Source organism: Bos taurus, chromosome 21 (genome assembly GCF_002263795.3).
Source record: "Bos taurus isolate L1 Dominette 01449 registration number 42190680 breed Hereford chromosome 21, ARS-UCD2.0, whole genome shotgun sequence".
NCBI lineage: Eukaryota > Metazoa > Chordata > Mammalia > Artiodactyla > Bovidae > Bos > Bos taurus.
This window is the reverse complement of record NC_037348.1, coordinates 22,654,668-22,668,300: the sequence shown is the minus strand read 5'-3', so window position 1 is coordinate 22,668,300 and position 13,633 is coordinate 22,654,668. Positions and strand designations below refer to the sequence as shown.

The following is a 13,633-nucleotide window of genomic DNA, read 5'->3' as shown; positions in this document are numbered from 1 at the left end:
GCAAGCTGCAGAAGGGGAGTGAGGAATGGAAGAGCACCAATCCAAAGAAGAACAGCTAAGTGTTTCCTAGAACTAATAAAGAACAAGTAAAGAATAAAACTATCAAGAAATATTTTAATTAATCTACATGAATGCAAGGCAACACCACCAATTTACGCGTTATCTATCTCCTGATTATGCAATTCAAGTGATCCATGTCCTTTTGCAAGTTTTCTAAGAAGAATATTACTTTTGTAATGAGAAAAATAAAAGCTTACTTTTCTTGTTTTGGTTTGTGGGGTTTTTTGTTTTCTATTTCACTTTTAATTGGAGGGTAACTGCTTTACAATATTGTGTTGGTTTCTGCCGTACTACAATGTCAGTCAGCTCTAAGTATACACACGTCCTCTCCCTCTTGAGCCTCCCTCCCACCCCTCCATGCTGTCACAGAGCACTGGGTTGAGCTCCCTGTGTTATAGAGTAACTTCCTATTAGCTATCTATTTTACATATGGTAATATATATGTAAACACTTATGAAATAAATCCAGAACCACGAGACAAGAAAGGCTTTTCTAAAAACTCCCCAGCCTCTCTTTCCTCTGGCTTCTACCCTATGCTATTACAAGAACCTGCTGCTGAAATAAGTTACCACGACCTTGGGCAAGTCATTTGATCTCTTTAAAGTTCTGCTTCTTTTAGGTCTTCAACAGGGAAAATAACACTGTCCTTTCTACTTCACAGGAGTTTGGAGAACATCAAATGAGATAATGGATAAAAACTGCACTCAGTATAATCTGATTTCTCTTCAGATCAAATAAATCTTTCCCCTTTTAATGAAGATTTCCATGGAGAGAAACAATTCTGAGATTCACAGTCCAAGAGAACAAATTTCTTGTTACCAAAGGGGAAAGAGGGGAGGGATAAATCTGGAGTTTGGGATTAGCAGATACAAACTACTACATATAAAATAAACAAGGTCCTATTACTATATAGCACAGGGAACTATATCCACTAACTTGTAATAAACTACAATGAAAAAGGATATATATATAAACTTGTTCACTTTGCTGTCCCCCAGAAACTAATACAGTGGAAAGCAACACAAAGTGCAAACCAACACAACAGTGCAAACCAACTATATTTCCATTTTTAAAAACCAGCAGCCAGTCACCTGGACAGCACAGTACAAACGGAGGCAGGCCATCAGTCCTGAGCTGCAGACCCCGTCTGCACCGCCCCTCACCCCTCACCCTCACCCCTCACCCGCTGAACCCACTCCACTCCCCAGCCGGCTGGCGGGCAGGCCCTGCCTCCCTTCCCAGAGCACTGCACCACACCTTGCGCCTGGCCCAGCACCACAGCCCCGAGACACGCCCCACCTCCAGCGTCAGTGCATCTTCCTCCTAAAACTTCATATAATATATTCATCCTGCAACCACAGTGTTGAAAATGAAAATGCTGAGGTTCAGAGGATGGACTCCGAACGCCTCATCCTGGCTTTCAAGCCTCCCCTCCTGCCCCTGGTCAACTCCTCACTGCCTGTGGAACAGTCAACTCTCTACCCACCCAAGTCCTCGGGTCTTCTGAGCCGAGCCCCAGGCAGGCCAAGCCCCTCCCGCCTTCCGCCCTCTGCACCGATGATGGGCCCAGACCAAGATCCTGCCTGTTCCCTGAACACCCACTCCACCCCTCAGGCGCCACCCTCACTTCCAGGTCACAGGCCCCACCTTTCCAGGGAAGACTACTACTGTCCTGAGGGCAGGGCCTCCTGCTTGGCTCCAGATCTTCTGTAGGAGGCACTCAAATCAACCTGCCAATCATTTCAGTCTGTAAAATAAACTTTCTCTGCCTAACTGAATTTTATAGTAATTATTTCTCTGGGTTTTCTTTACAGTTTTAATATAATATGCATGTGCATATCACATACATTCCTACATAATATACTGCTTAGCTATTAATCTTTAAAAGGGTCACACTTTACAAAGTCTTCTCTAAGTTTTCTTTCAACATTGTTTTGAGACTGGTCTATGTTGACACCGGTAGCTATAAGCTATAAGCCATTCATTTTTTTGCTCGTTTTCCCTGAACTTTGAACTTTCTCTTTTGTATTAGGGTGTAGCCAATTAACAATGTGATAGTTTCAGGTGAACAGCAAAGGGACTCAGCCACACACATGTATCCATTCTCCCCCAATCCCCACTGCCGTCCAGGCTGGCACATAACACTGAGTTCCATGTTAAGCCATTCATTTTCAAAGCTGAAAAGCATTCTTTTGCACAGTACAACTTATTCATCCATTATGTTGCTGAGGGATACTTGTGTTTTATCAAAAAGGTTGCTATTATCAATAAAAGCAATGCACCTATGAACATTCTTATCCATATCTCAGCACACATGTATTTCTAGGGTTAAAACTGCCAGGTCACAGGGTCGCATGTTTAGCTCTCCTTGGTAATGACAATGGTTTTCCAAGCAGTTGAACTGATTTACACTTTTACTTACACTGTTGAAGAATTCCTCAAAAATACTGTCAGGTTTTTAGAAGACACGGAAGCAACCTAAACATCCACCAACAGAGGGATGGATAAACAAGATGTGGTACATAAATACAATGGAGTATTACTCAGCCATTAAAAAAAAATGGAATAATGCTATTTGCACCAATATGGATTGAATCTAGAGACTGTCATACTGAGCGAAATAAGTCAGACAGTGAAGGAGAAATATCGTATGACATCCCTTACATGTATAATCTAAAAAGAAATGATACAAATAAACTTTAAAAACAGAAAGAGACCCACAGACTTGGAGAACAAATTTATGGTTGCCGGGGTGGAGGGAGGCATGGGGGGCAGGGTTAATTGGGGAGTTTCGGACACACACACACACACTGATGGGTTTGAAATGGACAGCCAACAAGGACCTGTTGTATAGCACGTGAAACTCTACTCAGTGCTGAGTGGTGGCCTGGACGGGAGGGAGATCTGAGGGAGAATGGATATGTGTGTATGTATGGCTGGGTCACTTCACTGTTCACTTGAAACTGTCACAACACTGTTAATCAGCTATACCTCAGTACAAAATAAAAAGTTAAAATACTGTAAGGCTTTTAAACATTTGCCCATTTGGTGGGTATAAAATGTTATTTCATTGTGGTTTTAATTTGCATTTCTCCAATGAGGCTGACATTTTTCACACATTTATTGGCCATTTGGTTTCCTCTTTAATGAGCTCCTTGTCCAAGTCTTTGCTTATTTTTCAATTAAACTTTTTCTTACCTATTGTAGGAGTTCTATATATATTCTGAATACTAATCCTTCATTGGTATTAGGTGTTGCAAATGTCATCTTTCAGTTTATGGTTTCCTTCCTTTTCACTCTCTTTTGCTGAGAAGTTCTTTATTTTAACCTACTTGAATTTATCACCCTTTTCCTTCCAGGTAAATGCTTTGAGTAACTTATTTAGTGCAAACAGGAGACTTTCTCATTTGGGCTTCCCTGGTGGCTCAACGGTAAAGAATCCACCTGCCAATGTAGGAAGCATTGGGTTCAATCCCTGGGACAGTTAGATCCCTTGGAGAAGGAAATGGCAACCTACTCCAGTATTCTTGCCCAAGAAATCCTATAGACAGAGGAGACTGGCGGGCTACAATCCATGGGGTGGCCAGAGAGTCGGAGGTGACTTAGCGACTGAACAACAGAACCCAGAAACCGTGATGACACATTTATATTTCCTTTTAATATACTGTTAAAATGAAAACTTCAAAAAAGGAAGTTATATAAACAATTAACACATGAAAACATTCACAAAATGATTAGCCATCAAGGAAATGAAAATCAAAACCACAAGGACATATCACTACACACCCACCAGAATGGCTAAAATTAAGACTGATAACACCAAACTGGGGCAAGGATGTAGACCAACCAAACTTTCATTATACTCTGTTAGTGGGAAGGTGAAACTGGGGAACCCTGAAGAAAGGTCAAGCAGTTTCTTAGAAAGCTAAACATAATAGATAATAGCTATCCTATGACCCAGCAATTCCACTTCTTGACATTAACCCAAGAAAGATGAAAGTACATGCCCACGTAGTAATTTATACCAAAATATTCATAGCAGCTGTACTCTTAATAGCCGAAAATGGAATGCAGGCCTAGCATCCACTGACAAGAGAATGAGTACGTGAGCTGTGATCTAGTCACACAACAGAGTACGACTCAGCAAGAAGGAGCCACCTACTGACCCATGCGACACAGATGAGTCTCAAAAATACTATGCTGAAGCCTTAGACAAAAGAATACATTCAAGGCTCTATCTCTATGAAGCCTAGAATAGGCAAAAATACTTTATAATGGAAAAAAATATAAGAACTGTGGTTGCTGATGGGTAGGGTTAGGAATGGAGAAGGAGCACAGAGAACTTTCTGGGGTGACAGTAATATTCTGTATCCTGACAGAGATTCTGCATTACATAAGCATACACATTTGTCAAAAAAAAGAGACAAATTTTGAATTCTAGGTGATATACATAGTGAAGTGTTTAGGAGTTAAGTATATTGATGTATGCAACTTACTTGGAAATGGCTCCAAAAATAAAACAGATTTCTGGGTGGACAGAGAATGATAAAGCAAACGAAGGCAAGTGTTGCCTATAGAATCTTGGTGGTGGGTACACACGTGAGAATTCTTTCAACTTTGCTATATGTTTGAAATTTTTCAAACTAATAAAATATTAGGGGAAAGATAAAAATATATTTTTAAAAGGAAGAGATTTGCTTTAAAAAAGAAGCAGATAGAGGGTTTCCCTGGCAGTCCAGTCCACACTGCCAATGTAGGTGGCTTGGGTTCAACCCCTGGTCGGGGAACTAAGATCTCCCACGCTGTGCTGCACAGTCAAAAAAAAAAAAAATTAAATATAAGCAAATATATTTAAGCAAAGTTTGTCCTTGAAAAAGGTACCTGAAAGAAAAAGATCAATCCTTACATGTACTGGTGCTTTGGAATTAACAAAACATATGCACACAGACTATTTTAAATGATCTTCACCAAAATCCAGGTATTCTAGTCTCATTTTATGCTTGAGAAAATGTGGGTCAGAACTTGCTAAATATCACACAGCTGGTACCTCATGGTGCTGGCTTTAAAAACACACACCTGTGGCTCCTCCACTTCTCTTCTTTCCAACATACCTCACTTGGGAGCCGCTATAAACCTCAAACATGTGAAGACCGTGTGGAAACCGTCCATGGGCCTCCAGCCCTTCGCTCGTCCCAGGAGCAAAGGACAAGGCTGAAGCAGTGCTGCACTGACGTGCAGGACACGAAAGGGAGATGCATGCTGACAGGCAACGAGCACCATCTTAACTGAAGGTGAATTTTCAACCCACACAGAATAAAAGCGGACCGTTCCCGCTCTGTCCATGGGGTTCTCCAGGCAAGAATACTGGAGTGGGTTGCCATGCCCTTCTCCAAGGGATCTTCCCGACCCAGAGACTGAACCCGGGTCTCCTGCATTGCAGGCAGACTCTTTACTGTCTTAGCCACCAGGGAAGTCCTGGTGTTCTTTGAGCCCATCCAGAAAGTGTGGGGAAAGCTGAGCTTGCCTTTCCGTCTACGCGGATGAGGCCTGTAGCAAAGAAACTCCAGCACAAGACTTGTCAAAACAGCTCTCTCCCAAGATAGTCCAGCACTCATCTTATAGAGCAGAACAGAAGCAGAGCAGAGGGACGGGACCCAGGCACGTTTGCTCAACCCTGACACGGCCAACATGAGAGGCAAAAGCTTTACTGATCACCCTGCGGATTAATCACTGGCTTCAGGGTATTTTGGCTTTTTGTTAAAGCATAACACACCCCAATAATTTCTGTTAAATTTAAACAGGTGAGATAGATCCATGGAATAGAAATAAAAGCCCTTTCAGCCTTAGAGACGGGCGTATTTATCCAAACACCTACTCAGTGCACCAAACGCTTTGGGAACTGTACTGAAACCAGTGCATAGCCCCTGCCCTCCAGAGGCCTATCATCAAGCAGCAGGCTTGGGAGAGAAATCTGAGCCCACGAGAGCTATAGGAGAGGTGGCAAGAGCAGAGGAGAGTGCAAGTGCAACCGAGGGCTCAAGACAGGACATGTATGTGTGGAACTGGGGGCAGAAGAAGGGGTGAGGGGTTGCCCTCCAGGCTGGCTCCTACGGAGGTCCTAGCTAAGGAAGGCTACCTGCAGCCTGAGCAGGAAAGGGAGGAGAAAGCAGCCCCAAGGGATGCCTGCCGACTGATTATAGAGAGTTAAGAGGGGAGATTAGAGGCATTACCTGGGACAGGGCCAAATACAGCTGCAACATCCACAGACATGAGAACCTAAGCTAGGACTGGATCTCCACAGTAAATCAAGACTTGAAATTTTAATAACAGATTCAGGATGCCTGCTTAAAGCCCAGGTGGACCCACGATGCTCATAGCTGAGTGGGAGGCCAGAGAATGGTGGATGTAACACTGGGACAGGTGGTTGGTTATCAGAGCAACCAGCCAGGAGATAAGCACCAGGAACAACGGATTTGCATCCCTGCTTAACTGTTTGCCCAGGGTGAGTTTCTAACCTCTGGCACCTTATCTGCAGAAAGGAAATGACACCAGCCACCTCAGAGGGCTGAAGAGAGATAAGGTCCGCAAGGCATCCAGCAAAGTGCCTACAATACAGGAGGCATCGAGGAAAGCCAGGTGCAACTCGGACGAAGAGCTTGCACTCCAGAACCTCAGAGTCCGAGGCCTCCTACCACCGACCCCTGTGCACGGAGAAACCAGGCGGGAGCCACCAACGGTGGACACACCCAAGGGCTCACCCATGTGCCAGTCAACTTCTCCCTCTGTTCTCTGATTTCTTTTTAATTTTTAAAAATACTCTGTCCTTTAAGGCATTTTAGGTAATTCTGAGATGACTGCCTCACCCCATGGCCTCACATCCCGAACCATCCCCTACGGAAGAACCCAATCCAAACAGGCAAGCAGTCCAAGGGGTCACCAGCATCACAAGACACTTGACAGGGAACGTTTGTGCCAGAAGGGACCGAACACTCACTTCAGCAAGGAGACAGTCAAGGCCAGCCAAGGGTAGGTCTGAGCTGACAGAGCTGTGACCTTCATCACATCACGCTTTTACAGTTATGGTGGTAATGACATTAAGCACTAAAAAAAAAAGTGTATAATACAAAATATTTTATGTATATAATAGGCATTCAAGAAAATTTAAAAAGCAGTTATCTTTATAGCTAGGCTTAGCAAGATAATGAGATTCTATATACCAAAAGGCATAAGAACACAAGGGATTAGAGAACTCAGAGCCCATGAGCTCAAGATAAAATTCTAGTCACTTACTTCAGGAACAGAAAGTTGGGTCCCATTTTCTCAACTATGCTTTTACAGGGAAACTTTCAGTACTTTATATAATCTATAATTCAAGGGTCAATGACCCTAACTTGGGGGGGGGGCGGTGCAGGGAGAGTGGTCACTCAGGTCACACAAAAAGAAGACTTCACTTTCTTTTAGGGAAATATAAGAGTTGGATTAATCCACTCTATATATTAACAGCAGACAACAAATTTTACTCCAGAGCTAGGAAACACTAAGAAACCAGCAAATTTTGATGGCCTAGGATGATTCATGTCACCAATTTTATGGAGGATGGTGGGCTGGCGGGGAAAAGGAGGGAGAAAACACTGGGAAGAAGGAGAAGGTGGTGAAAAATTAGAGAAAACTAGGTGGAGGGAAAGAAAATGACACAGCAAATACTAGAGAAGGACAAACGGCGAGTCAGCCTGAGAGCTGACGGCAGTAACCCCTGGTCAGAGGTCAGCGTTGGCCGCGCTGTTACCGGTCACCTCTGTGTACTGCCCACCCGGCTGCACTAATCCTTAAGTCTTCACGGGGAAATCTGGGCTCACCAGAGCAAAGACGGATTATTTCCTGGGTACAAAAGCGCTGAAAGAGGAATACCAGACACTTGCAAAAACTCAAGTCTAAATTCTACAGCCTTCACTCTAGTTAAAACTGGCTTCTATTTCTCCTTTACTAGGACTGGCTGGATTTTCCACTTCTAACAGCCTAGTTCACACAATTCTCCAATTCAACCAATGTCTGTGGAAGGCCTACTGTCTGGGGCGGGGGAAGGGGGGTGGACAGTGGGGCGAGCACAGCAGAACAAAACAGAGGGGCTGCCCCTTCACAGGGCTGATGAGTGACACAGGGGGAGGGCGGACCCACCTTTAGTTGTTCCCTGCGTGTCTCCAGAAAGGGAGCGGGGGAGCAGAAGGTCTCCTTGGACACTCCCGCCCCCACACTCAGATCTTTCAAGGGCAACTCAGAGTCCTAGCCAAGGAGAAGGAAAACGGAGTAAATCTAAAGACTGACAAGAAAATATTAAATGTTACAGTTAAAGTGCACCCTGATTCAAAACAAAACAAAACTGTAAGTGTTCAAACTGAACACAGCATTCATTATCTGTAACCACAGAGACTATAACTCCTGAAATGAATAAACAGCCAGCGTATTTTTAGTAATACTTAAATGAGTTCATAAAGATGAGCCAACCTCCTGTATTACGAGATCCTGAAGTACCTTTGGAATCATTAAGAAGCAAGTTATATTTACTGAGTTGTACTGTTCAGTATATTTCTTGCACTTTGAATACTGGTTATCTCATGTTAGGAATCACGACTTAACATGTGGCCTGCCTAAGGTACACCGCAACAAATGGGCTCCATAATCAAACACGTTTGGGAAGTGTTGCACATTCTAAATACGGCTTGGAGGTTCACAATGTGTTTCAGGAAATTAAGTTTTCGACAAATCCTGTATTAAAGAAATCTGACAAATTTAGCCTGAGCCAGTATTTCCCTAACTTGACCACAGACCCTTTATTCATTTAATACTTATTAATGGTCCACAAATTGCTTCATGGAACACACGTGGGATACGCTACAGGTGCAGGGGATGCAGTGCTTAATTAATCTGAAAATACAATTGATTATCAATCTCCCAAGCATTCTGATGAACTGGTGTTTACTACATGGTATAGAAATACAAAAACTTCCCCAGTGAATTTCTGACTGGAATTCACTCAATAAGCTGACTTACTATATTTTAATAAGAAGTTATTTTTTAATGAGCTAAAATTGGATCTTTGTATGTTTATATAAGGGAATTTAAGTTCATTGTGTAATAATTTGACTTTGCTAAATTGCTGAAAGCTTATCTTCTCTAAACATGGGTTTTTAAATTTCCAGAACATACTGAGTATCTTAATTTCAGAAGACTCATTCCTTTAAAGGGAAAAATAGTGAATTAAAAATATGCTGATATTTACCTCTGCCTGTCACTTGACAGGGCGCGACCTGGCGACTAAACCACCACCATCACTTGATCTGGGCTCCCTGGTGGCTCACTAGACAGGCCTAATCACAAACATCTGTAACTGAGATGTGGCATCAACATGCTGGAGTTCATGAATAACAAGCATGGGACTATTGATTCTGTGGCTGTGGTGTTATTTATAATTTGGCTCCTCCTCTTGAAAAACTAACCTTAAATCCTGCACCGGAGGTTTTACAGAATCCAATTCCAGTGACTGAAAACGTTTCATCATTCCGTTAACAACAAAAATCAAACTCAACATTTATTTAGCACCTATTATATGCATGCCACTGGATTAAGCACTGTAATGATGAATGTATTTTTCCGGGTCCCCACTCAAGACAATGGTCTGACAAGACTCTTAGAAACTCAGGGGTTCTCCTGACAATGTGGGTGGCAGAGAGCAAACCGCTGCACTTACAGATGCTTACAAGACACCTGAGTGAATTTAGGACATCCACAACTGCCCCCAGTAGGCCAATAAGGCACAAGACTTCTTGAAAAACTACTGGTGTTAACTAAAACCTTACTATTACTTAATGCAAGATAACCAATATCAGATCTGGGTCAAAAACTTGACAGCAGTTAAAGCTTCGCTATTCAACTTCACCTGTGTAACACTTTAAAAAAAAGAAAAAGCCAGTTAGGTAGCTTACTTAACCCACAAGCATTACAAAGGTATTAAGTGCAGCTTAGGTAAGTAGTTCAAAACTATCACAGAGTTCTTCAATGACTCTAGGACTCCCAAATCGGAGGAACAGAGTGAAGCTGAATTTTCAGAGAGCGTATGAGAGGGGAAGAGTGTTGCATCTACGTTATGCAACACTGAAAAAGACTTTTCACTTTCATGTAGAAAAGGAATGATGACTGCTGGAAATTTAAGAGAGAAAATGAACCAATTTCTAACCCTCTAACTGGAAGATCTAGCAGTAAGCAAGAAAATCAAGACAATTCTACAAATTACTCTTAAAACACAGCAGCAAAGAGACTGATGAGCCTCAACAATCTATATAGCCGTGCATACAGGAATATTTCCCCCTAGATTAATACATAAACAAAAGCATGAATTCCAGCTCTAAAATTTCAAATCAGAGAACCAAAAAGCGTCTGCAGTCTGTCTTCACGAACTTTTTTTCCTTTTTTAAAAAAGGAAAAACACCTTTCCTTTAGAAAACCTTAACAAAGACGAAGCCCAGAAACTTTGGCAAAACACAGTCAAGGCAACAGGCGCTGGAGAAGACACGCAATTTAAAAAAGTTACCAAATGTCCCAGTAAGACTGGTTGATAAATTAACTTCGTTCTGCTGAATGCTTCAAAAACTGCGTTTCTGATAGTATTTTCTAATTACACAGGCTTTAAGAACAACATGTATGCTAATAAACGGGGACCTCAAATACATGTGCAATGAAGCAAAGCTGATATTCCAGATTACATTTTAAATAGTTCAAAGAAAATGGAAAACTGCAACTGCAGGCTTGCGCAAAGCCCAAACCGGGAAAACACAACTGGGCGGCAGGGTCCAGTACCCCGGCTTCGCAGGCTGGCCGCCCTTCCCTTCCACCGGGAGAACCAGAAGAACAAAGTTCACACTGACTGAACGTTCAGGGTCGCGCCAGAATATCCGGGGCGGGGGGCGTCCTCCGCACCCGCTGTCCGGCAGGGAATGGATTCAAGCGCCTCGGTCAAGTTCACAAGACGGCACGACAGACGTGCCCCAGGAACCGACACCGCGGTTCAGGGAGCGTCCTCCTCACAACTCGGCTAAGCGGGGCCCCCAGGACCGGGGTCGGTCCTCCTCCCGGCGCCGCCCGGGCCAGGACAGTCCGCGGGCGTCTGTCAAAGCCGAGCGAGGAGGGCAACGCGGCCGAGGACCGAGCCCCGCCCGGCCCTGCGGGAAGGCTGCCGCCCCGCGGGGCCCGAGTTTCACCGCGGACCGCAGTCCCGGAGCCGCCCGCCCGCCCGGCGCCCCTTTACCTTGCTGCCGTTGCCTCCGCGAGGCTCGGACTCTGCGAGGCTGGAGCCGGGGGCCCGGGTCGAGGCGGCCGTCTTCTGGCCGGGTGGGAGGCTCGGCCCGCCGGGCGGGAGCGGCGCCGCCGCGGGGCCCGGCACGTCCTCGGCCTCCTTGCCGCCGGGGTACACCCCACGGCTCTCGGAAATGTGGATGCTCGGGGCGCAGCCCATGCTGGCGGCAGCGCCGCGGACACGCTGGCGGGCAGCCGCGATCCGGTCAGTAAACGGCCCGCCCGGCGCCTCGGGGCCGCCGCGTGCGCCGTGTCATCTCCGCCTGGGCGGGCGGCGGCGGCGAGCGCGGGTCTCCCGTCAGGAAGTGCGGCCGCCCCTTTTATCGCGGTGCGGGCGCGGCGGCGGCGGAGGCGGCTGCGGCGGCGGGGAGGGGGCGGTGGGGCGGGCAGCGCACCGCGGCCGCCCCTCCGAACATGCCCTTCCAGAGGAGGGAGCCGCCGGCCGTCTTCCCTCACATCGCCGCGCTCGCCTCGGCCGCGCCGCGCTTCCGGGGAATTTCGGGGGAGGAGATTTGCGATCTCCCGGCCCGAGAGCCGACAAGTCCCCGCCGCGCGAGCGACGCCGCCCTCGCCGTGAGGCGGCGCGACCCCCCAGGGGAGGTGTGCTCCCGGCTACGCCCGCTCCGGCTCCGGAGGCGCTGTGGCCGGCACCTCCAGAGGCCCCGGGCTCCCACGTCCCTCCGCCGGCCGCCCCACGGATAAATGCCCTTGGTCCGAGGGCTGGTGGCGGAGAAACCTAGACTAGATCTCTGGCGGTTGAGCGGTGCGGGCCGGAAGAATCCCGTCGGGACAGCAAGGCCGCGTCCACCCCAGGAGGGACGGAGGGACGCGGACCTGAGGCCGCGCCGTCGAGAAGCGCTGAAGCGGCGGCGCTCGCCCAGGAGCTGCGGGCGACGCGGCTCCGGCTCCGCATTCCGGGCCGGGTCTTGCCGGCAGCACGCCGCGCCCAGCCCCCAGCGGTGACCTCCAGCGGGTGCTGGCGTCAATGCAAAGCAGCTGGGGTGCCCGCCGCCGCCTCCCGGCTCCGCCCGCCACGGAGCATGCGCGGCCACGACGGGAGGGGCGCGCGGCCAGGCTGCCGGAGAGAAAACGACTTACCCATGGCTGCACGTGGTCACCCCTGAGCCAGTGGTCTTGATCTCCGGCCTGAGGCCACTAAAACCCATACCGCAGGGTTCGAATCCCGGCTTCGGAACTTAGCAGCTGTGTGACTTCGGTCAGGGCCCTGTCACTGAGCCATTCAAGAGCCAGGAGGGCGGGGGCGGTGACGGGTGTTACTGACTCGGGCTCAGTCCGTGTCCTCGCGCGCCAAGACCTGGAGCCCTAGGCCCGCCTACACCGGCGACTGGGAGGCTGGGATGACAAGAAGCCACATTTCGTGTAAGGCTGGGGATGCCCTCCTACTCGTCCTTAACCAGAGGAGGCCTGTGATGACGCCAGACGCGTTGGCAGAAGGGCACCCCACACACATCGCCACCCGCTCACTGTGTGACCTTGGGCGAATCCCTTAGCCTCTCTGTGCTGGGTCTCCTCCCACGATAAACTGGAGGGTGGCACCCCTGGGTGTACATCACGTACCCTGGAGTTGCCCACCTCGGACCCACCCTCACTCCCGCCCCTCCATCCCTGCGGCTCGCGGTTAGCCGAGACCCCGGCACAGCACGGCTAGTCCCTTTCCTCTGCCGCCGTCCACACCTTTCCCTAGCGCGGCCCTGGAACGACCCTGAGGTGCCGCCCACTCCCGCCTTGGTCCCGGCTACTCTGAAGACCTGGAGGGGTATTCCGGGCTGGAGTCCCTGCTGCGGCGCTGGCACTCCCGCAGGGGCTCCAGCGCCGGGTACCCTGCGGCGGCTCAGGCTTCACGGTACCAGGGAACCGAAGATCCACAGCCCCCGTGCCCCCTCCAGCAGGGATCTTTAGGGCCCGAGGTGGGCACCGGGCAGTTCCCCGAGGGCAGCCGAGCAGAAAGGCCCGGTAACCGGGGAGCAGCTTCCCGCTACCCGCTACCGCTATCGGCCCTCTTTATTAGCCTAGCTGGCCCAATCCACTGGCACATGATTTACATTATCAAGTTCAAGCACATTTAGCAATAATCATAATACCCTCCCTGCCTTATAAAAGTACCAACGGCTTAATGACGATGTCTTAAAAGACACAAGGGATGATTTTTACTATCACCAGTAATTCTACCAAAACTGCAGTATTTTCTGCCTCAGTGCTCCTGGAT

General features: G+C 47.8%; 1 protein-coding gene and 1 non-coding gene across 5 annotated transcripts in view; one reads left to right on the top strand and one right to left on the bottom strand.

Annotated features, from left to right (window-relative positions):
* PDE8A (phosphodiesterase 8A) overlaps nucleotides 1–13,109 on the bottom strand; it is a 147,354-nt gene extending 134,245 nt beyond the window's left edge. For 2 of the 4 annotated variants that reach the window (XM_010816945.4, XM_005221812.5), the window contains exon 1: nucleotides 11,360–11,896. In XM_010816945.4, coding sequence (XP_010815247.1) covers nucleotides 11,360–11,566 — 207 coding nt within the window. In that variant the 5' untranslated portion in view covers nucleotides 11,567–11,896. Of the gene's footprint in view, nucleotides 1–11,359; nucleotides 11,897–12,504 lie in introns of those variants that run through there. The other 2 variants (XM_010816946.4, NM_001191455.1) reach the window with 2 other exon arrangements.
* Nucleotides 770–889, top strand: LOC112443353 (U5 spliceosomal RNA). Its single transcript, XR_003031686.1, has one exon. It is a non-coding gene; the product is annotated as a U5 spliceosomal RNA (small nuclear RNA).
* Nucleotides 13,110–13,633: the final 524 nt, after the last annotated feature.